The sequence below is a fragment of the Cydia splendana genome, chromosome 2, assembly GCF_910591565.1.
Source record: "Cydia splendana chromosome 2, ilCydSple1.2, whole genome shotgun sequence".
Taxonomy (NCBI): Eukaryota; Metazoa; Arthropoda; class Insecta; order Lepidoptera; family Tortricidae; genus Cydia; species Cydia splendana.
In genome coordinates this window covers 10,181,822-10,206,536 of record NC_085961.1, presented here as the reverse complement: position 1 = coordinate 10,206,536, position 24,715 = coordinate 10,181,822, and the positions used below count along the sequence as shown (strand labels likewise).

The 24,715-nt window shown below is 36.8% G+C and overlaps 2 protein-coding genes across 2 annotated transcripts in view; one reads left to right on the top strand and one right to left on the bottom strand.

Moving 5' to 3' along the window:
- Nucleotides 1-8,860, bottom strand: part of LOC134800885 (ankyrin repeat domain-containing protein 17) — a gene marked incomplete at its 3' end in the record, with an annotated part of 63,159 nt that extends 54,299 nt beyond the window's left edge. Inside the window, exons 1-2 of the mRNA XM_063773425.1 lie at nucleotides 8,506-8,860; nucleotides 3,364-3,487 (exon numbers count right to left, since the gene is read on the bottom strand). Of these exons, the coding sequence (XP_063629495.1) occupies nucleotides 3,364-3,487; nucleotides 8,506-8,694 (313 nt within the window). The remainder of the gene's footprint in view (nucleotides 1-3,363; nucleotides 3,488-8,505) is intronic.
- A 1,540-nt stretch (nucleotides 8,861-10,400) lies between these two features.
- On the top strand, nucleotides 10,401-21,482 carry LOC134803462 (solute carrier family 35 member F3). The gene is made up of 9 exons (XM_063776281.1): nucleotides 10,401-11,036; nucleotides 11,109-11,273; nucleotides 11,525-11,696; nucleotides 13,691-13,869; nucleotides 14,266-14,394; nucleotides 14,915-15,110; nucleotides 17,053-17,142; nucleotides 17,583-17,712; nucleotides 19,950-21,482. Exons 1-9 carry the CDS (start codon nucleotides 10,710-10,712, stop codon nucleotides 20,062-20,064), a joined length of 1,503 nt encoding a protein of 500 aa, XP_063632351.1. The 5' UTR covers nucleotides 10,401-10,709; the 3' UTR covers nucleotides 20,065-21,482.
- The last annotated feature ends 3,233 nt before the right edge of the window (nucleotides 21,483-24,715 follow it).

The window sequence follows — 24,715 nt, the reverse complement described above, 5'->3', positions numbered from 1 at the left end:
GCCGGTCGCGCCGCTCTAAAGTCGTGGCATCGCCCGCGCTGCCCGATACAAATGTTCGAGTCGCGCGCCGCCCCGCTCGCCGCCGCCGCCGGTCGCCCGGTGCACGCCGCGCGCGTTGCCGCTCGGCGACAAGGCTCGTGGCATGCATTATGCGTCGCCGGGTTATTGTTTTTGCGACTTACCGCCAGTCGCCGCCGCCGATCGCCTTAGACCAATGTCGTGGCCAGGCCGTTAGGGTATGGTGCTTTACGCACACTAGCGTCCCTTCCCCTCCCCCTGACGCAACCCCCCCTTTTTGCATGAAATATGTCCCGGTTCAGTTTTTAACATTTTTTGAGGAAAGTATACATTACAGGAAAAAAGTGTCAATGAAAGAAATAATCCTTAATAAATTCTTAATAAAAAAGGTTATAGTCATTTTTATTATATGATGCACCATATTCATGAATTAGCTTGTCAAAATGCGAAATAACATAATTTTTACTTAGGGTTCGAAACTCATTTATTATACACGGTGTAACATGAGGAAACTGAATAATTTTAACAGCGTATCCCTGATCATATTTAGAGACAAAAATGTCCTATAAACTTTTTTGAAATTCGCCTAGTTTCAGAGTTAATACCAATTTAAAAAAAACTAGGGTAGGGCTACCTTAGGGTATGGACCCTAAGGTATCATACTACATTCATAAAAGGCTGGCTATAATTAGTTTGTCTTCCCCATACATTAGAACACAATTTAACCGAATCATGTTAGTGGCCCGGAACAACGCCGCGATGCCGGTCATAATATGCGGCTCCTGAATGCATCATGAAGGCTTAGGGCCCTTACAGACGAGCGACAGTACGCCAGCGACCGCCCGCGACAGCAATCGGCGACCGTCGGCGACCGTCGCCGATTGCTGTCGCGGGCGGTCGCTGGCAAACTGTCGTTCGTCTGTAAGGGCCCTTATTGTATGTGGGTAGATAAAGTAGTGTACATAATTAGGCATTAAAACACTCGTGTGATCCTTTTAAGAAACTCACTTCGTTCGTTTCTTAACTACGAAACGTTTAGATTTTTTTCTATAAAATCAGAGGAAGGTATAAAATCAATGACAACTTTGACCGATAAAAGTCGCTAACTTAACGCCCGCACCCGCATCAAGCCACCGGCGCCGCTTTTGCTGTAAATGTGACGTCGAATCACGTCATTCCAATCGCATACCAAACGGTGACCAATTGTTTGCTCAGCTGAACCAGTATAGTAGTTATTACGCATTTGAAGTCACACTATTAGTAGGAGATCCCACATATATGGTCGACCTTCACCAATCTGTCTGACGGATGAAACTATGAAAATATGAAAGAAAATATGTTCCAGAACATAAATAAATAGGGTTGCCTAAAGAAATATGGTCAAGGCTATTTTGAATAAATTTTTGAAAAAAAAAAAATTTCCGTCATATGACGATTTGTCTGACGAACGAAATAAGTTTCAATGGAAAGTATACAACTTGTACAACATAAATCAACTAGGTTGCCTATCTTTTTCCAGTCACTATTATGTGGTTGCCGCGTTTAAAGAGGTGATTTTATATCGATAATTGCACTCATCTGTCTGACGCTTGAATTATATATCAAAATGATGGTAATTTTATTGCAAATACAATGGTAGGAATGTTTTTTTGAAGAACCCTATTTATTTTAAAACTCATATAAAATGACATCTTACAACATAGGTATCAAACGAAAAAAAAGAAAAAAATGTATGTGACCTTTTTTTTCGCTTCAACCCTAGAGTGTTACATGTCGTTGGATAGGTCTTTTGAAATAAATACGGTTTTTAAAAAACATTTTTTGATAAATTGAGTATTTTAGGAAATAATCGCCTCGAAAGAAACAAAACGTACGTGAGGATTTTTTTTTTCGTGTCAACCCTATGGTGTGGGATGTTGTTGGAAAGGTCTTTCAAAATGAATAGGGGTTTTAGAAGAACATTTTTTGATAAACTGAATATTTTCGGAAATAATCGCTTTGAAAGAAACAAAATGTGTGTGACAATTTTTTTATTGTTTCAACCTTATAGTGTGGGGTGTCGTTGGATAGGCCTTTCAAAATAAATAGGGGTCTTTAAACAACATTTCTTGATAAAGTGAATCATTTCGGAAATAATCGTGTAGAAAGAAAAAAAAAAGGCTTTTCCTTCTAACTTTTGAACCACCTGTCCAAAAAATATGGAAAAAATCATGAAAATAGTTCTTAAAAAACTCAATCAAACAAAATTAAAACAAACTTGATCAGTTAAGTCGTTTATGAGTTATCGCTAAAAGTCTTCCCTTCTTATTTTAATTAAAAGCCTGGCAACCCTTATTTGTGACCGGATTTTCGCAGGCAACCCTATACCATTGTATTTGCAATAAAATTACCATCATTTTGATGTATAATTCAAGCGTCAGAAAGATGAGTGCAATTATCGATATAAAATCACCTCTTTAAACACGGCAACCACATAATAGTGACCGGAAAAAGATAGGCTATCTAGTTGATTTATGTTGTACAAGTTGTATACTTTCCATTGAAACTTATTTCGTTCGTCAGACAAATCGGTGAAATTTGCCGAAAAAAATGTTTTCTCAAAAATTTATTAACCATATTTCTTTAGGCAACCCTATTTATTTATGTTCTGGAACACATTTTCTTTCATATTTTCATAGTTTCATCCGTCAGACAAAATGGTGAAGGTCGACCATATGTGGGATCTCCTACTATATGCACTGCTTCACTGGTAGCGAGCGCTTGCCGCCGCTTTTAAAGTGATGGGAATACGCCAGATAGATACAACAGTGCAGTGTTAACAACATTCATGACTAGATCTTTATCTGAACTCAACCGTGTCCGCATCAAAGATATATTCACACTTTTGCACCTTATACCACTGTAATAAGGTAAAAAATGTATACATGTCTTTAGAGTAGCGTTCACGCTTAGAACACTTTAATACCGCCGGTTTTGTTAATTATTTTTTTAATAACGAAATATTGACAGAAACATACAGAACACCTACAAATATTAAATCAAGTTTGTGTGGTTACAGTTTTTTTGTTTGTGAGAATACAGTTTTTTTACGATATGTATTTACAAAACTAATTGGTAATAGGTATTGTGGTTTCTGGGACATGCAAACTTTCTCAAAATTAGATAAATTATTAAATAAAAAGCTAAAAGTTAAATTAAAATATTCCATTTATGAATAAGCGAATTTAGGAGATTCCCCGCTCGTCTTCATTAAAATTTACCAGCATTAAGCTTTGCTTGTTATTTAGTGCCTCTTTTTTTGAAGTCGGTTAAAAATACATTGGAATGGAAGGCCTTTTTACTAACCTGCTGCTTCAAGGAGTGCCTCAAGTCTCGCCTGCATCTCAGGGTCGACAGCCCGCTCCGGGTCGTCGTGGGATAGTAGGAACTTAGATGACTCCATACCTCCGCCTTCTTCCTCCATCTCCGCCTGCCAACACATTGAGAGTTAGCAAAATGATTTAAGTATTTTTACAAATGTGGATATAACATTTTTACAGTAAGTTTTTTAAACAGAAGGACCTAGATTTTCACAATATTAATCAAAGCTATTAGCAAATTAAACTCATTAAATATACAATATCTATTGTGACTGTCATATTCATATCAAACTGTACGTCGACGTCAAAAATATGTTTACACTTTTGTACCTTACTCCTTTGTAATAAGGCAAAAAGTGTAAACATATCTTTGACGTTGACTGTACAAATAATTATTTTGTTATACACACATAGGCATAGTCAGCTGTACAAGGCGCAAATCTGTACACAAGGGTCATCATCTAATCCCTGCAGAGTGCAGATGACTGTACTTTCATGTAATTTCAGCCCATTCATGCCAATAAGTTGATCTGAGTATTTATGTAGATATATATTCTTGTATATAATTATTAAAATACAATAAATATCAGCGTCCTCGGCACCATGCCAAAGGGGCCCAATTTCTAGGACGTATTTTAATTTAATTTTATTTTATTTTAGTATTCGTTTTTAGTTTTAATTGAGATTTATTTTATAGATAAGTTAGTTTATTTTTCTTTTTAATGTTTGTATCTACCTTATAAATAAAGAATAAAAATATAAATATAAATGGTACATAATTATGTTGACCTACTCATAGCAAATGACAGCACTGATACAAAAAGATTGAACCCTGGCCCCAATTTCACATCGGTGACAGGTGCGACAATTGTAAAATATCACTGTTGCTGACGTCACAGGCATCCATGGGCTACGATTACCGCTTACCATCGGGCGGGCCGTATTCCTGTTTGTCACCATCATTGTATTATTTAAAAAAACTTTATTATATCGGAAAAAAAACAGATATTTCTCTTGCTAAATTTATGACAATTGTCACAAGAAACACGACAATTGTCACGAAATTCCGACATATAACTCATTTCCTGTCAAGAATTACCTACAATTCTTTTAAATCTTGACAATTGTCAGAAACTTCGCAAGAGTAATATCTGTTTTTTTCCGATATAATAAAGTTTTTTTTAATAATACAATGATGGTGGCAAACAGGAATACGGCCCGCCCGATGGTAAGTGGTAATCGTAGCCCATGGATGCCTGTGACGTCAGCAACAGTGATGTTTTACAATTGTCGCACCTGTCACCGATGTGAAATTGGGGCCTGACTGTCAGTTTAAATAAACCATGCCAGATTATCTACAGGCAAAGGCAATCAATGCAACTGCTGTTTAGGAGTTGTAGTAGTAGTAGTAGTAAACTCTTTATTGTACAAAAAGACATTAAAAATAACATACAATTAGTAAGAAGTACAAAAGCGAACTTATCCCTTTGAGGGATCTCTTCCAGTTAACCTTTAATAAATGAGAGGAGAGACTGAAGAAAGAGTTGTTATTTGGCTTATGTAAGATTCTCTTTAACCAGGAGTTGAACACCTTGAACAGGTTTTGAAGATTCTATACAGTTTAATGGCAGCATCACATGTTTCAATTCAATATGGAATTTAACTACTGGTCAGAAACTTCTGATTCTATCCATGGGGGTCAAGACTCCAGCAGGTAACAGGTTGGGATGGTGCTGTGAAATAGTGCCCGGCTTGTTGCAGTGTTGAAGACTCATTATACACTGAATTCTTTAATAAAAAATCAAGTGTGAGTGTATTATATTGTGCGAGTCGGACTCGCAAACGAAGGGTTCCGTACCATTATCTATAAAAATGGTCACCCATTCAAGTACTGACCCAGCCCGACGTTGCTTAACTGCGGTCAAAAATCACGTTTGTTGTATGGGAGCCCCACTTAAATCTTTATTTTATTATGTTTTTAGTATTTGTTGTTATAGCGGCAACAGAAATACATCATCTGTGAAAATTTCAGCTGTCTAGCTATCACAGATCACGAGATACAGCTTGGTGACAGACGGACGGACAGACGGACAGCGGAGTCTTAGTAATAGTGTCCCGTTTTTACCCTTTGGGTACAGAACCCTAAAAACTTAGCACTTATGAATTATGATATATTTGTTATGAAACATAAAATAGTTTAATAAAATAAAAAATACTAATTTATTGGTCTAACTAATATAAGTAATGTAACATATCAATATCACACATATTTAAATAATCTTTTAGTTATTCATCGGAATAGTGGTAATAAGAGTGAGTGCTGCCCAATAAAGTGTCAATGACCTTTCCAGCACTGCTATAATAATAGTCATGTCATATGTTGTAGGTATTTTTACAAGCTTTTTATTAACTTGCAATGTAACTATGTTTGTACGGGTCAAATCTTGCAAGTTAAATTTGATCCACTTCCCGGTTTTCGATGAAGATGAAAATTTGCATACATGTGTAAATCGGGTGACAATGCAATATTATGGTACCGTTGAGATGATCTGATGATGGAGACAGGAGGTGGCCATAGGAACTCTGTGATAAAACAACGCAACCTAACTGGGTTTGGGGTTTTTAGAATTGTCTCTATGAGTATTAGTTGCCTGTGGAAAGAAAAGTACAGTCAGCGACAAAAGCTTGTACCAAAAATGAAATTTTTGCCAAAAACTTATTTTAATAACATTACTCCTTAACCCTTTTAGATCTTTTATGTCATTTTAGGATATATGAGGCATCAACCCTCACTTTTATTTAATTGAAATTACCCTTTAAATGTAAGTGAATACTTATTAATGGTGGCAAGAAATTGATGGTACTTTCAAATAGATATCTGTCAAATATTATAAAAAATGATGTTAGGTTTGTGTTATGCAACAATATACATACTTATGTATTAGAAAACACCCATGACTCAGGAAAAAATATTTCTGTTCATCACACAAATAAATGCCCTTACCGGGATTCGAACCCAAGACCATCAACTTCACAGGCAGGGTCACTACCCACTAGGCCAGACCAGTTGTTAAATTGTTTTATTACTTAAAAATTTAACATAAGTCTTAAAAAAAAGTAACAATAGAACTATCAAACATAAGGTCAAATAATTAGGGCATCTAAAGCAGGTATTTTAAGCAAAGTACAGCTTACTAAAAGTTATAAAACTATAGGAACTACAGACACATATTTTACTATACGGGAATACATATTCCTACAGCCTTTGATAATTGATGATATAGAATTATAGATTATGAAAAAAAAACATAAATTCTGTAACAGGTCTGAAGTCATGTCTGTACTAACAAATACTTTGCTTTTAGTTACTCTGTCTGGATTTCCAACTACCAGACAATCAAATACAGTGTAAACTCTATATAGCGACATTCAAGGGACCAGAAAACTTTTTGACGTTATAGAGTTTTCGTTAAATAGAAAGAAATTAATATTAAAGTAAACCAACTAGAGGCAAAAATGTTGATGTTGTACAGAGTGAAACGTTATATCAAGTGACTTTATATGAAGTTTACACTGTAGTTTTATTGGTTGCCTCACTGTGCAACACCATACCATTTATTATTTATTTGGACTTATTTATATTTGTACACTATAGGTTGATAGGTATAATGTTGTCAATAACAGTTGGAAAAAAAAATTATGGTCCAAACATTTGTATTATGTTTCGGGGAAATTACATGAGCCTTAACATTACCTGGAAATTGTTGTAGTTTGCTGACCTTTGTCATAGGCCAAATAAGCAAGCCACATGGTTTGGTTTGTTTATCTTTATTTTAATACATAAACATACTGTATGCCCTGTATCTCATGAGTCACTGGGCAAGACAACAACTATATTAAACTAAGCTGTTTGTTAATGCCCCGGCAATACAGGCCACCACAAGCACTAAGCAAGTTGATTGTCAGGGGTTTTACACATTAGTTTCTCAACCGTAACTCCTATGTAAAACTCACTGTGTTTAGTTATTCTCTAAATATTGGTTATGAAAATCATAGGTTACTACAGTACTACAGATTAGACCCATAGCTTTGGCATTTGTACAGACTGTAGTTGACCCAATTATAAATAGCACAGACACAAAAGGACACAGGTGAGCAGTTAGTAATGTTAATAGACTAACTTTGGCATTACATGGATGGATGCAAACCACAAACATTATGTTAGAATCACAAGGACCATTCAACATGAAAACAAAAACATTATCCGACATGTAAGTGTCCATTGCGCACACATTATGCAGGTTAACAGTAAGTCACTCTGCACAGAAACAGCTACTGAAGGCACTCACTCAGGTTGTCTTCCACTTACCAACAGGTCTGGCCTGCTAAGGCACAAACAAGCCAGCAAGATCTATAACACCAACGAGAAAAATGTGAGACACACTGACATGTGGTGCTTAGGGACGAGCTTACAGCGTTTATTTACTGTGGATGGTCCTTGCAATTCATCAACAACCATTATTTTGCGCGAATACCAGTAGGCGTTCTATACGAGACGTGCGCGCGTATCGACACAAAACATACCACCATTATCGATGTTTGTGTCCAATTCATTCTTAAATTATATAATTCTCCTAAACGTAGGGAAATAACGTCACTAAAACACAAAAATGAATTCGTTCACAATGAATAAATGCATGTGATTCGAGAAACATGGCCACCATACTTCAAACCTCCAAAACACAAATAGACAATGAAAAGAACCTTACAGCGATATAATTCGCTAATATTGTATAATTAAAACAGAATCAATTGAATAGTGTCTAGGAGCGGCTGGCATAAATAATTTCATGCATTACTCAGTAGTACGTATGTACTTGGAACTTTCTGACGTTTTACGGAATATTTGGCAAGCGACGACTCTGTTGGGAATAAGAAATGGATTATCTCATTGTAGCGTGCTACACGTGATTGGGAATAAATGTTATTGTGAGATAATTAGATTTCGAGAGAAAAGAAATTGGATGACCAGACATGTACAAGATGTCCCTTGCTTGCAGTTTAGAGCGGTACAGATAGTTACATTCCCTACTACCACCGCCTCTACCGAAAACAAAACACGTTTTACCTCGGATACAGAGTCATCCTCGCTTTCAGAAGAGTCCGTCATGTATTTGGCAGGCGCACCTGAATACGTTTCGGTTTCAGATTTGGCCGGACTCGAAGCCGAACTCTGAGGAGTGGACGATTTTACCACATCAAGTTGCACATTCACCTTATCGATATTACGGTTTTCAGACTGTCCAACATTCTGCATTTTTGTCCTAATCCAATATAACTTAATTAGTCTTTCAGTATCAACACTTTCCTACGAAATTAACACGTTCTTATATTAGCAAACAAAATTTATTTCGTCATTTAGCCAGGTTGATACCCGCCATGTCTACTACCGAGTTCGTCCCGGATGCTTCAAGTAGGCTAGCAATTATCTCCCTCTGGCGGAAAAATGCTGAATTTTTTCATGCTGCCCCCTACAGCCAAAAATGTGAAATAATTAAAAAAAAAATATTAGACTTTGATATCAAGCTATTAAGCCGGCTTCCTTTATTTTCAGTTAAAAAAGTAAATTCGCATACTTACTATAATAACAAAAATGAAGTGTATTCGTGTTTTTGAAACTGAAACGCAGTTTGCACTATTAAACACTAGAATGTCTGAGCTCTTCTTGATAATATTGATCAATATTCAGCTGTTTCGTGATGTTTTAATGGCTTCTAACCTAACTTATTTATAGGTATCCAAAAGTACTTTGATTTCTATAAAAAGTGTAAAGTATTAAAAGTAAGTTATAAATGGTATTCCATCAGTCCAATATCTTAGTCCAATGTGTATTTGCATCACACATTTTGCTTAATGAGAGAGTGAGAAGCAATGCACATTGGACATAGAAATTGGACAGGTGGAATACCACCCTAAAAGCCGTAACACACTACCGCATCGCGACCTTGGTGCATCGTACCCATAAGTGAGAGCGAGGAACAGATATCTCTTTCTTTCTCTTTTTTATATGTTTTTTGTTATGAAACTATAGGTCTATTCTTTTTGTCCTTAAAATATAGTCTGACAAAAAAGAGTAGAAATTAAAAAGTGGCAATACTGTAGTGTCGTCCCTTTCAAATCAATTTATATAAGAAAACGGGACGACACTACAGTATTGCCACTTTTAATTTTTAATCTTTTTGTCAGACTGTATGTTCATAAACCATATATATAATATACTTAAAGATTACGTCTATAGGTATCCAAAAGCGAGTCTAAGCGAGCTGTCACTGTTACCACTTTTGCTTAGTGTACGATTAACAATGTGGAAACACCTTGCTGTAGCCATGTCGATAAAGTCATATCGATAAACTATCGACATTTCTTGCAATTTTAATTTTACTTCAAAGGTTTAACGATACCTAAAATGAACAAAAACGCTTTTATTCTTTATTGTGGTTATGAGATCACAATTTTATCGTCACGCCCCAGCAGGGAACCAAGGGAAAGTTCGGATATTTAATTAAAATACATAAATACCTACTAAAATATGTGTTCCGCAATAATTTAATTATTCTATTATATTATAATATATTCATTATCCATTAGTATTTCAATTATGTTTATGTTTAACGAAGATATTGAAGCTTCAATTAATCGCTATTTCGTTCCGCTGTGTAACGTTTATCGATATATAACATGATTAAAATCGACTTTTTACATCTCTAAAAGAGCACACATATACGTTTTTACGTACACATACACAACGTGCTTCCACCTAAAACGATAACACCTTGATTTGAAGTCCATCTTGTCAATAGTATGGTTGTCCTTTTCTGACAAACGGCATTTTTCAAAGAGCGAGGAGAGAGGAATGATACTAGTTGCTGCGCCGTCAAAGAGAACAGACAAGTTGGGGCCTTGTCATAAACCATGTATGACTGTTTGTTTCTGAATAAAAAATAAATAAATGAGTTAAGTTGCCATATGAGAAAATGATTAGAATGGCGGCTGAAAATGTCTAAAACAATATTTCTCAAAATACAAGTAAACTGAAGTGATATTTTATAAATTAAATATGAATTTACGTTTAAAGAAGTGAAACTGGTGACTTTTGCGTGACAATAACAAACAATAAAAACACAATTTAATTTAAACAATCATGTAACGACAATACCTTCCAGTAATTTAATCATGGCCTTTTACTGCGAATAATATAAATCTATACCAGTTTCATTTATAATTATGTTTAGTGATGGTGTTTGAAATGATTCCGTAGTGTTACTTAGCAACATGGCAAGGGATGGAGACTTGCCTATTATTTTTAATCCTAAGCGAGTTCGTGCTCCTTCTGTGATAATAACAAGTGAGGAAGTGGAGACTGAACGAGGGGGTGAAGGTGATCGTGATCTTCCAAATGGGCCCCCAACGCCACTGAGCCCGCGGGCGCCTCTAACGCCGCAAACATCCGTGTCGTCGGCAGTGTCTGCACCACCATTGACGACGCAGCCGTCCCTTCAGCAAGCCTTTAGTGAGTCTGCGGCTAGCAGTCAAGACGAAGAGCGACAGCTCCGCGAGAAGAAATGCCCAAGATCTTGCTGCTCAAAGTTTGCTAAAAAGGTACATTTCTCAAAGTGCTTTATTATGTTAACTAATAATTACCCTCCAACTACTATCAACCCATTGTTACAGATCTACTATGGAATATGTGTCACATTGGTCCTTACTGCCTCCTGGGTGACATCCACCCACTGCATCAAGCACATGTACCTGGAAACTTACCCACCTATAATATATCCCACTAGCACGGAGACAACTTCTCAAACCTTCAACTATACTGCTAAGCCCCAAAGTCAAGTAAGGAATCAATATACTATAATCTATATATGCAGGGAAGGTATTTTTATTTTAATAGTGTTATATTCTGGTTTTGGTTGTGCTAAAGTAAATAAGGCACTCTAGGTGAGGCAGGTTTAGATTACAATTATATTGTGTAGTGTACCTCAGTGTGGAAACTAGATTTTTCATCCTCTTTCACCATACATCCAACCCATATTGACAAAAAATCTGTAGTAATAATATGAACTCACTATAACTTTTTTTTTCAGAATGACAACATATACAATGCCCCATTCTTCACTGCCTGGTTTAGCACCAACTGGCTCATATTGTTCTATCCCATCTACGTGATAGTGATGCTCATCCACAACAAGTGCAAATCTGCCAATGACATAGTGTATGATGCCTTCAGAGACTTCAGAGAGAAGGGATTCACTTTTGGTAATTATTCATCTTTTTCTAATATGCATAATTTTAAAATTAACAATATATAATTTATTAAAACCATAAACATAATTAATAACAAACTTACAATAAAAATTAACCTAAAATTAAAACTACCTACAAAACTAATACTAAAAAAATAAATAAAACATAACGGTGGGTGACCTAGCCCAATATGTATATATTAGGCTAGATCACCCAGGTCCGAACCCTGTGGAAGGGTTCCCATAAGGCTGGCTGCGTTCCCCCTTTGGATGGCTATGCCGATCTGCTGGGCGAGGAACGAGCCAGCCCTACGGTCCCCGGTGACCTCGAATATTTTTTTTTTAATTTGCCGAACTAGTTTATGGGCCCCTGGGCACCACGGTCCCAGAGTTTCGACTGCAAATGCCGCAAATATATGCCGGTCAGTGAGAGCTATATATTTGCGGCATTTTGCCGCCTCAGCAGCTGCGGCCGCCGCGCCCGCTCTCAATGATGTTGAACCGAGGTGGGACGGTGCCAGGATGTCCACACACGTTGCGTCCCAAATAAGGGCCCGTCCCACACTCCAGGCAGGGTTGGGCAAAATACTGGCTTCCACGTATTTCAAATACAAATTACAAAATACATTTTTAAAAGTATTTGAAATACTAAATACTTTGGTGACTGGTATTTGAAATACAAAATACAAATTACAGTGTTTAAAATAATGTATTTCAAATACAAAATACTTTTAATTTTTTTTTGTTTTATCATTTAGTTTTTTAACGAATATCGTTTCCTTAAAACTTATAGGGTTATTGCGCTTGTTTTCGTCCAGCTCTAGTTTTCCACTTGACGAAATTTGAATATAAACCTACATAGCTGCACAAATTTGGACTGATTTCAATCTTTCGCTAAACAATATAACTACATATAAAATTTATATTTCGCAAATAGTAAATTAAAAATTAAATATATTATTTGCTAATCTATCAAGTGGTCGAAAACTAGAACATGGACGGAAACTACTGCAATGACCCTATCCCCTGGCTGTTGACGGAAAGTTCCGCGCAGAATAGCTCGCGCATTGTACCTATTTGCCCTCATACTAGTCGTACATTATATTTAAAAAACGTTCCATTTTAGGATCATAGAATTTAATAAAATGTATTTTGTACAAATGTATTTTGAAGCTTGAAGTATTTGAAATACAAAATACATGTTAGTGCAGTATTTGGAATACCAAATACAAAATACTTTTCCAGGTAGTATTTGAAATACAAATACAAAATACTAAAATGTATTTCAAATACATGTAATTGAAATACTGCCCAACCCTGACTCCAGGGCACAAGGGTCATTTCGTCGGGCCTCTTGCCAAATTAACTATATCAAAACTTGATGTTGAGTACTTGAAGGAATTCACTCTCATTGCTACCTATGTTTAAAACTAATAAACAAATTTTCATGAAATTCAGCATGTATAAAGCTTAACACTTTTAGTGCCAAGCACCCCATTTCCAATACAGTATTAACACACCGAGAACACTTGGCAATTAATGTGTTAAGCAGCTTAACACATTAATTGCCAAGTGCCAAAATTTTAATTGCCTATGTTCAATCCTAAATCTTAACTTAAGCTTTAGGATTGAACATAGGCAATTAAAATTTTTGGGAATCCATTCATTGGAGATGATAGACCTATTCCCTTGCAGGCCGAGCATGTTGTGACTATAGCTAGTATTCTATTCTATTATATTCTGTTATTTAAAGCTAAACAGTAGGTGGAATATCATCATATTTACAGAATTCCTTGGTTTGATGACCTTACTCATATTCCATTTTCAATTGTTTATGTCCTGACCACTATGAATATGCAATATTGTACATTCATGAAGAAACTTTTTTTGAATAATTGTACCTACCAATGTATTATTGTACCAGCTGTTTGTAGTGGATGGCATTACAAGCTTTGCACAGAAACCCTTCTAAGTTAGTTGCATTTACAGCTTTAAATCCTTTGCCAGCTCGCTTCATCAGCCGCTGCGGATTGTTCTGCCTGCTGTGGGTGGTCACCATCTACATGTACACTTACTCCTTGAAGATCCTACTCTGCACAGATGTGGTGGCTCTGTTTGCCACCAATGTCTCGTGCATCTATCTGTTGTCCTGGGTCATATTACATGAACAGTTTGTTGGTGTTAGGGTAAGTGCCTATACCTACTACTACTACCTGTGCTCACATAGCCATTTTAGTAACACAGCAAAAGTACAAACTATATTTTTTATTCTTTTGTTTAATACAAATTAACCCTTTTATTTATAAAATTAATCATACCTCAGTTAGTTACAATATCTTTTATTTATTTCTAATAAATGCATGTATTTGGAACATTTGGATTCAACATACATATATAGACAGTGGATGATGATTGATTTAACAAAAAGATTTAATGTCGTTACAATCTACAAGGAATAGATTGCTTACAATCTACAAGGATGATGCTTATTAGATGAAGCAATATATTCCTTGTAGATTGTATCTATATGTAAGTTAACAATTTTCTACTCTGACATTAAAAATAATCGTTTTACGTAACAGATCGTAGCGGCTATTCTGTGCGACACCGGAATAGCGTTGCTCGCGTACATGGACGGCATAACAGGCAGCTCTACACTTGGTGGGGTTGTCCTAGCCGCCTGCGCCGCGGCAGGCTTTGCTATATTTAAGGTAATGCTCTACCACCTCATGCAGACTCGCGTTTAGTGTGCGATCGATGTGGCAAGAAATGCCGCGCTGCTATAGGACTTTATAGTAGTGATCCAAAGGACTCGAGCCTTTTAGCTCTTTTTTTAGGGCTCAATCAATAAGGTCCCGCATCACCCCCTAAACCGACAAGCGCCGCAACAAGTATCTACAACATCAGATGATGTGGCCAATGATGATATCTTAAACATTTTTTGAGCCCTTTGTATGCTGAAGCTCTCTGTAGATGGAGAGATGTCCACAGACATCGCTCAACAATTTCACCTGTATGCAGTATCCAATTGATCCCTCAAGTTTCAAAATGTCAAAAATCTCCCGGAGCATTGTTTATGCTTCATACATTTTCTAAGAAATTGAGTGTATGATATCGCGACGTTGGGAGGCAGTTGTAACTAGGAGGCTACCCATAAGCGGCGCTTCCTCGCGAGGCGCTTCATTCTCGTTCTATGCGTACCCGTCTATTTACAAACATGTACTTGTCCAGGTTCTGTTCCGTAAAGTAATGGGTGAGGTGAACACCGGCCAGCGCGCGCTGTTTTTCTCGATCCTGGGCATCGTGAGTGCCTCGCTCCTGTGGCCGGTGTGCCTCGCGCTCTACCTCACCGGCTCGGAGATGCTGCCGTCCCCCTCGCACCAAATGCCCTGGCTTCACCTCTTGGGGGCCAGTCTTGCGCTGTTGGGTGAGTGATTCTGTATGACCCAATTAAATAATGTATTCTAGAGACACGCCGATAAATGTTTGATTGATTGTAATAGTACATTATTGTCGAGGCTCGGAAGTAGCTACTTGCAGGCTGAGGATTCGTTTTAAACGGACGACCTTGGGAGTCCGTTTAATTGAATCCGAAGCCAGCAAGTAGCCTTCCAGCCGAGTCATATATAGTGCTTTTCTCAAAAATGGTGCAAGAAATATAAATATCATAGAAATATTTTACAAAAGCAACGTTCTTACGTATATATTTTCACAGAAAAAAGTAGAAACAATTGAAAAAATTAGCTTTGCCGCCTTTTTATTTTTTTAATAAAATATAGAAGTGTATTTTTCTGCCGAAAATACGCCAACCTATTTGAGACAGCTAAATAGTCGCGGTACTAATCATCTGTTTGGCTGTTTAATGGGCCTGTGCCTTCATTTGATATGGCCATTTCAACTTTTAAAAAGTTTGGAACTCGACAAATAATAGAATTTGTATGCAACATTGCAGTCCCAAAATCGAGACTGCAATGTTTTTAACTTTTTAATTTTTGACTGACCATAAACTACGCGCTTCGCGACCTATTTTTTAAACGGCAAAGTCGACTTTGTCTCCATTTTTGAGAAAAATTTCTTTGCGTTGCGCGTTAGGGTAAAAAGTATGTGTCAGACTTTGTTGACATTTGCCATACTTTTTTTATTAAATAAATTTTAAATAAATAATACATAACTTTATATTAAATTAGAGTGCGGTTTTACTGAAATATCAGTAATAACCAGGTAAATAAACTAAAAAATTATGTAAATTCTTGAAAAGTACCTACGTGATTACGGAGTAATAAATGTTGGTTTTTTCTATTTACAATTTCTATTGAATCATGAAATACCGCTACGTTTACGTTAGACGTGTCGCCCACACATAGCATAGCAAGGTATATTTCAGAGACAAACGATAACGAAACCTAATCTTATGAAGATACAGTTGCAATTTCAATGACTATGCAATATAGTACAGAATGTCTATGCGACATTTGAATAGCAACTTTATATCCTCGTTAATACGTTTCATTATTGCTCGTTGAGGTACGGGCCCTTAGACGATTGTCGAGATTAATTGTCGGATGTTACCTTGCGGACTCGGCGGATGTTTCTGTCTGTCGCAGACTTATAGGTCTTGACTGCCTCACGTAACTCTTCACGTAACATATCTATAATTTGCTTAACTCTTACATAAGTTAAACATACGAGTAGCAAGATGCTTTATACATTACAGTAAAATATGTATCAGACGAGATATGGCTGGGGCTCGATTACCGATTTGGTTGATTTCGAAATCCTCGAACAGAATTGTTATTGATACTGTTTTGTGCGCTCTCAATAGGGGATATTACTGCAATGTTCTGCCGCCAGAGTGCAGCACTACCGACTCAGTAAATTCATAGACTAACTTATACATACTGTGCCTTAAACTGTTTTTGACAAGTTTTCACAGACAATAAAATATGACATTGATGCATCAAGGCGGTTTGTTAACAAGGGCCTACCGGTAAACACGAAAATCGAAATTTAGTTATCTGCCTCTTTATCGATCGAATATGCAAGAGTGATAGAGAGATTAGATTATTGAGAGAGATAAAGAAATTTCGATTTTCTTGTTTCGCGGTAGGCCATGTGATTGACGTGACGTGTGATGTGTCAATGTGGTTTATTTACTGTATGTGCCACAAAGGTGCCACCTACGCAGAGCTTTGCCTAATATTCCCTATTGTATTATTTTATTAGCTGATATGGATTTGTTATGCTACTTAGTAAACCAATATTAAATAAATATACCATTGCAATCTTTCGCGTTACTTGCACTTTATTTGTCAAATATGATTATGATTGTCGTATGTTTACTATAAGTAGGTATTCTTTCTTTGTTGCAGTTTTCCATCTAGTGTTCCAGTTCGGCAATATCGTGACGTACAACATTTTCGTCTCACTCGCTCTCATCACTGCTGTACCAGTCTCAGCCGGCAAGTATTTATTTAAAACACCAATTTCCGTTGATCAAATGACACCATACAAAATCAATCTTGAGATACGACCTGGCTGTACGTTTTTGAACTATAGTTCGTTTTTTTTAGCATTAGAAAGAACTTGAAAGAAGGTGAGCGATCTTGACATGTCTTTTAATTGAAAAACGCTTTTTAAAAATCAGTGACTATTACTTATGAAAGCAGAAGAATATAAATGATCGTATTAGATTCATAATTGTTACATATTTGCCGTAACTTATTTTTAAAATAACTTTTCAATTAAAAGACGCATCAAGATTGTTTACCTTATTTCTAATGCTAAAAAAACGAACTATAAACAGTTTTAATGTGTTGAATGAGGGACATTTTATTTTTCTTCCGAAGTATTTCAAATAGGTATAGATTCTGTCTTCGTAAATTTATTTTTTGTTCAGTAGGATTGGACGTGGCGTTCTACCAAGTGCAGTTCGAGGGCATGAAGCTGGCCGGCATCGTGCTGATCGGCGTGGGCTTCTCGCTCGTCATGTTCCCCGACAACTGGCCCAACTACATCATGCGCCTGCTCAGGTATAGTCGACTGCGGCATGGCTGGATGGGGCCTCCTGCCGCGGCAGTGCAAGGGCATGAAGTCGGCGTGGGCTACTTTTTCTTGAACTGGCCGGCAACTGGCCCAACTACGTCAATGTACTTTTCACGCGACTGTTCGGAAATGTGGCAATAGATGGTCTAAAACCAAGCTGGAAAGTAGGCAATAGCTGTAGCACCTGAACCACCACTACTACAATTTTTCATTGTTATCATCATCTATCATTGGTGACGGTTCGCTACAGCAATGAGTATCATTTAAAACATAAAAATCAATAAAAGGTCTTTTTTGGCGCAACTTTTTCCATCAAAAATAAAATTAGGTTATTTATAGGATCAATTTCTTGTTAAAAAAAAAGAAATGTCAAAACCATTCAGTTCATTGCTACCAGAGAAATCGCGGGCTAGTACTTACACCTAGTTATGCAAATGTTTTTTTATTTCCTCGCAGTAGACGTGAAAAGCACTATGTAATGCCTCGGCCGGAAACGCTAAAGATGGCCTCGTATTATTTGAGGGCCTCCACTAACGTGTCGGCCCTCAAACGCACTCGTCCATCTTTTAGCGGTTTTCCGTCCTCTCCTACAATGTACTATAACTTAAAGTATTTACGTGCATGTCACCGACTAGGTTGGCAGCCACAGCGTTACAGCGGACCCACGAGCACCAAGTGACTTGTCGCGACTGCTGACTGTCTTCATCCAACTGCTTAAACCTAGAGATATTTTACACGAGGCGACAGGCCACTGAAACATCTAGTTGAAGGGAGCCGCTGTCACCTGACGACAGCCGGGGACAGCTTCCTGCGTTCACAATTTGATCCATGCGTAATGTTATTTAAATATTAAAAAGGAACTCTACAGCTACGAGCGTCTTTAGCTAACTAATCTAATCTAAGAACTAATGTAATGTAATGTATGTGTGTATGTAACGTATGTATGTATGTAATGTGTGTAGTGGGTAAGTAATAGAACGTATACAAACCTATAATATATTGCTCAGAATATATAAATTCAATTAGTATAATTTTGAATGGCATATCGTGCAATAAGTATAACGTGCGATACGTATAACAATGAATTCTATAATTTTATAATGTATAATGAACTTTACATATAATATCGTTTATGATAAGTATAAAAAGGTATAACGTTGAAATAATATAATATACAAAACAAATACCACGCAATAAACCTAACCTTTTATTTTTCTGGGGGGTAACAGTTCTAACCTAATCTAATACTTATCTGGTAGCAGTTTCTTTCTCTGAGGGGTCACAGCTCTAACCTAACCTAACCTACTTTTCTGGTAGCAGTTTTTTTCTGTGGGGGGTCACAGTTCTAACCTAACCTAACCTATTTTTATGGTAGTAGTTTCTTTTTCTGTGGGGTAACAGTTCTAACCTAACCTAACCTACTTTTATGGTAGCAGTTTCTTTCTCTGAGGGGTCACAGTTCTAACCTAACCTAACCTACTTTTCTGGTAGCAGTTTCTTTCTCTGAGGGGTCACAGTTCTGACTTAACCTAACCTACTTTTCTGGTAGCAGTTTCTTTTTCTGGGGAGTCACAGTTCTAACCTAACCTAACCTACTTTTCAGGTAGCAGTTTCTTTCTCTGAGGGGTCACAGTTCTAACCTAGCCTAACCTACTTTTCTGGTAGCAGTTTCTTTCTCTGAGGGGTCACAGTTCTAACTTAACCTAACCTACTTTTCTGGTAGCAGTTTCTTTTTCTGGGGAGTCACAGTTCTAACCTAACCTAACCTACTTTTCAGGTAGCAGTTTCTTTTTCTGGGGAGTCACTGTCCTAACCTAACCTACTTTTCTGACAGTAATTAGTTTCGATGACCTATGAAATACTGAGCTATCCAAATAATTTTACTGATGTTTTGTTCAGATACTTATATGAGATGTTATTCATTATTTTAATTTATATGCATAATGAATGTTATATTAAATGTAATTAGTTTATTTGTATGTTATACCAAACAGCGGTATGTATATTGAATGTTATATTATTTTATGTTATACTAATTGAAAATATAGATTTAGTGCATTATACATAAGATTAGTATACGTTTTGAACGTTTGTAAATTGAAATTATATCAAAAGTTCGTATTCATTATGATACGCACCCGTGTGTAGTTGCTAATCTAGCAACTTTAGTGTTAGTAACATAGACTTGGTGGTGCTACTGATTGTTAATACACTGTTCCCTCAGATGGAGCCGGCGGCAGCGCGGCAACAACGGGTCCGGGCGCAGCCGCGACGCCATGGACTTCCGCACCGGCTACATACGCTCGCACCTCCGCTCGCCCTCCGGCCGCGTGCGGTGACCGCCCGACGACCTCCCCTAAACGACTATACGCTCTACTACGGCGTAATAGCGGTCAAATTACAACGCTCTGATCAAACTTTCCTCTTACTATCAACGATCTGTTGTTTGGTTACGTAGGATTGGTTCACCTAAAGGCGGAAACTCTCAGTGACGTATTCTCGGACGAACAAGGCCAACAGAGGGCCCTATAAAATTCTTTGAAAATACATAGCGGGTCGTGCACCGCTGCGGGGTGCCCTAATTGCGGTCGAAAGGGATAATCGGCTAGAACTCCGTAAAAAAGGGTACAAATATATCTCAACGAAATATTGAGAGTTATGTGGCGGGGATAGTGTTGATTGAATAATATGAAGGCAAAATTGAATGTTCTAATATTGAAATTAAACCCAACGTCAGCTGATCTTAAAATGATCGAATTTTATCTTATGACTTTATATTTTGTAAAGTTGCAACTCTTGATCTGTTCATTATTCTCATGTTAGACCTCCAAATTAAATGGCCAAAATTTACACATTATTCCGATATACTTGATATATACTGATTCTACTTTTAAATCCGAAAATAATACGTTTTATAATATGCCTCAAGGTTTAAATATTAAAATATCTTCAATGAACTGAATCTTCTTCAAATCTCACATCGTCGCTATTATATAATAATATCTAATGCTAGTATAATTTTATATACTTACTTCGACTACCGTCCGTCCTCTCGATTTGAAGAGCACTTGAAAAAATAATGTTTTAACAAAATAGAAATGCACTAGCAACAACAAATATTGAGAATTCAGGATGCCGATAGATATTTAACACTATCTAATCTCAAAATATAATCTCAATGTGGTCAAAAATTGCAAAGCAACACAGATGTACTTGGGAAAATGTTTTATTAACAAATGAAATGATAAAAGTACAGCTACAGTATCTGGCGCCCAAGATAGACTACCGTCCCTCTTTAAATAATACAGTGAGACAAAGGCGGATAGTCTATCTCATAGGCGAGATACTGTGTAAGGGTGGTATTCCAGCTGTCCAATTTATTTGTCCAGTCGACGTCAAAAATATGTTTACACTTTTGCACCTTACTCCTTTGTAATAAGGCGAAAAATGTAAACATATCTTTGACGTCGACTGTCCACCGATGTCAGTGCGTCTCACTGAGACGCAATACAAATTGGACAAAGAAATTGGTGGAATACCACCCTTAGGCCTACTGGGCGCTATGTTTTCATAATGGCGGACTGTGCGACCTAATCTGTCAAAGAAACTTTTTCCCGTTAGCGTCCAGTAGTGAAGAGAGATGTTTGGCAATTTTTAACCCCATTCTCGAGACACTGATGTAGTGATGTACATCACCTAGTGCACATTAAAACTTCAATTACTTACTCATCTATAATATATTTATTCTATCTATAATCATACGTCGTTATCGCGGGGGCAAAAACAAGCCTGTCAAAGAACACATGGAACAGAACGTCTGTTTTGTAAAAGTGGAATATACTGCCTACACATTTAAACCTCTAAGATGTTCTTCACATCTAGCATAAAGTTTTTGCTGGAAAGGGTCAATTAATCTCGGATTTCACTTTGAATACGTATATCTATAAGTCAACGTGTCAACTTGAAAAATAAGTCACCAATGTATTTAATTATTTATATCAGTATTTACTTCTGAAAGTATTTTATGTGATTTTAGTAATAATTAGTAGATGACCAAAATTTTTATCTAAATTCGATTCTGCTACATTTTGAACCCATAGTGGCCCAGTTAAATTAAGGGTTTCACCTCGGAATGAGAGATATAAAGCTGGAAACTCGTATACACCTTCGTTATGACGTATTAAAAGTTCTCTTAAAAGTCATGGCATATATCGTGTGCGCGTCGGAAGTTATTCCAGGTCAAAGGTCATAAAAATCGGCTTTTCGCGGTTATCAAATTTTCTATAGCTCCAATGTTGTTTACATGTAGGTAAGAATTGTAGGGCATAAAATTTGCGACGAGTTAAGTATCAAACATTTTTTCATGCGATTAGCCGTTTTCAAGATATACGGCATAGAAGGCGCAGCGGCACGGAAAACGCACTATCACGCAAGGCGAGCTGGTAATCTTTGTGAATAATACGTTCTATAAAGTTTTTAAATCGTTAAAATGACACTTATGGATCATATATAGATTTTAAAACAAAAGTGGCCCCTCCTGTGGACATTAGTTAACATCTTGTGTGTATATATGTAATGATTTTATGACATAGTTTAATATAAAAAGGGTACCCCTTTATTGAGGTTTAATCAGGAAATTAAGCTTTATAGCCTTTAACTTTAGGTATTTCTACAGGAAAGAGGTAGATTTTAAGTACTAATAATGTAAGAAAATGTTTTCATATGCTTTTATTTAACTCCCGATGTTCGTATTGTAACTATGAAACTTGGCTACAAAATTTGCCAACCATTTCTCGGCTATTTAATGGTCTCAGATTGAGCTAAAATTGTTCATACATTATAAGAGATCGATGACAATGTAATGACATTGAGCTGATCTGATGATGGGAACCGTAGATGGCCATATGAACTCTGTAATAAAATAACTGTACCTATACTGAAAAACTATTTCTTAAAAAAATACTGTGAACTACTTTAACTCGCTATTTCAACTACAAACAATAATTTTCAACCAGTTCAATTAAAAAAACTCACATGTTGCAATTTTTTTCGAAACCAATGTATGAAACTGGGAGCGAAAAAAATTTGCCACTGTGAGTTTTTTAATCGAATTGATTCAAAATCTTTATCTGTAGTTAAAATAGCGAGTTGAAGTTGTTTTCAATTCATTCTTATTAATTTCTTTTTGTTAGAAAGTGCATTGTTTTTGTTCCAAAAATTGATTCCCCGTCCTTAATTTATCCGGGAATGATATATTACATGCCCTAATATGTATAGCTTTAGAGAAATGATGCTTCAATTGAAGCGCGGCAGCGTCGCACTTCTCCCCCTCCCCCCCACTAAATGTGCCGTGGCTCTCGATAGCTCCCGGTCAGAATCTACTCAAGACCAGCTAAGAATCAACTGTGCCAAGTTTCAGCGCATAGTCACAAAATGCAAGGTGTCGTTCACTATCAAATCAACTGATAGTACGTATGTCTGATCACTGCGCCTTCTATGCCGTATATCTAAAAAACGGCTAATCACATGAAAAAATATTTGATACCTAACTCGTCGCAAATTTTATGCCCTACAATTCTTACCTACATGTAAACAACATTGGAGCTATAGAAAATTTGATATCTGCGAAAAACCGGTTTTTATGACCTTTGACCTGGAATAACTTCCGACGCGCACACGATATATGCCATGACTTTTAAGAGAACCTTTAATACGTCATAACGAAGGTGTATACGAGTTTCCAGCTTTATATCTCTCATTCCGAGGTTGACCCCTTTTTAGGCTTAAGATGACTGGCCTATAGGTAGATATAAACGTTACTCGATAGGAATGTCACTTCTGTTGTTATTTATTTGTCATAATCTTTCACTACTGTCAAATCGTTGTTGCCCCCGCGATAACGACGTATGTCTATAATACATAATCTTGATGTTGTGATCACCAGTAGTGGTTAGCGTAGGGTTTGGATCGTTTCAATGTACGAGGAGGTAATTCAATCGTACATTCAGACGTTCCGAAGGGTGGCTTCCGAATTTGTCTTTAGAAATTATGATATCGAATTTTAAAATAAGATCTAGTCGAATCTAGTCAGGGTATAAATATATTTGTTATACACGAATTGATTTACTTTTGAATGTTATTCTTATCCAGAGTTTATTTACTGTAGGTTTTAATTTAATTATTTATATATTTAGATATTTTTAGGGTTCCGTACCCAAAGGGTAAAACGGGACCCTATTACTAAGACTTCGCTGTCCGTCCGTCCGTCCGTCCGTCCGTCCGTCCGTCTGTCACCAGGCTGTATCACACGAACCGTGATAGCTAGACAGTTGAAATTTTCACAGATGATGTATTTCTGTTGCCGCTATAACAACAAATACTAAAAACAGAATAAAATAAAGATTTAAATGGGGCTCCCATACAACAAACGTGATTTTTGACCAAAGTTAAGCAACGTCGGGAGTGGTCAGTATTTGGATGGGTGACCGTTTTTTTTTGCATTATGGTACGGAACCCTTCGTGCGCGAGTCCGACTCGCACTTGCCCGGTTTTTTATTTTCAACCGCTATTGCCATAAGCCATACAATTTCGAGTCATGGAATTCCTCGTACCTGTATTTAGTGACAATTTTTACCGACTTGTCCAAAGTGCGGAACTGCGAGGCTTTTTGTAAAGGTTGCCAGTTAACGCATCTTTTAGCTTTTAAGTTTAACTTTTTATGCACGTTATGCAAGGCCTACTACCGCCCCAAAACGTAGAAATAAATATAAGCATCACTTCACAACAAGTAATGGTCATGCATGTTAAATGTATACATTTGCGTTTAAGAGCTATTTTCATTATAATATATTAAAGGCCATGGTCTTCTATTCCCAGAGTGACACGGGCCTACGTCACAATAACATTGCCACTTTATTTCAACATATCATGTTACATGGGTACATTATACCTATGGTTAATAAGTTAAAATATTTCTTTATAATTTTATAA

What these genes read in the sequence shown, in the direction of transcription:
- LOC134803462 (XM_063776281.1), top strand. Translation starts at nt 10,710, where the DNA reads ATGGCAAGGGATGGAGACTTGCCTATTATTTTTAATCCTAAGCGAGTT. An exon ending in CTGCTAAGCCCCAAAGTCAA is followed by an intron (nt 11,274 to 11,524) that starts GTAAGGAATCAA and finishes TTTTTTTTTCAG; the next exon opens with AATGACAACATATACAATGC. An exon ending in AGAGAAGGGATTCACTTTTG is followed by an intron (nt 11,697 to 13,690) that starts GTAATTATTCAT and finishes ATCCTTTGCCAG; the next exon opens with CTCGCTTCATCAGCCGCTGC.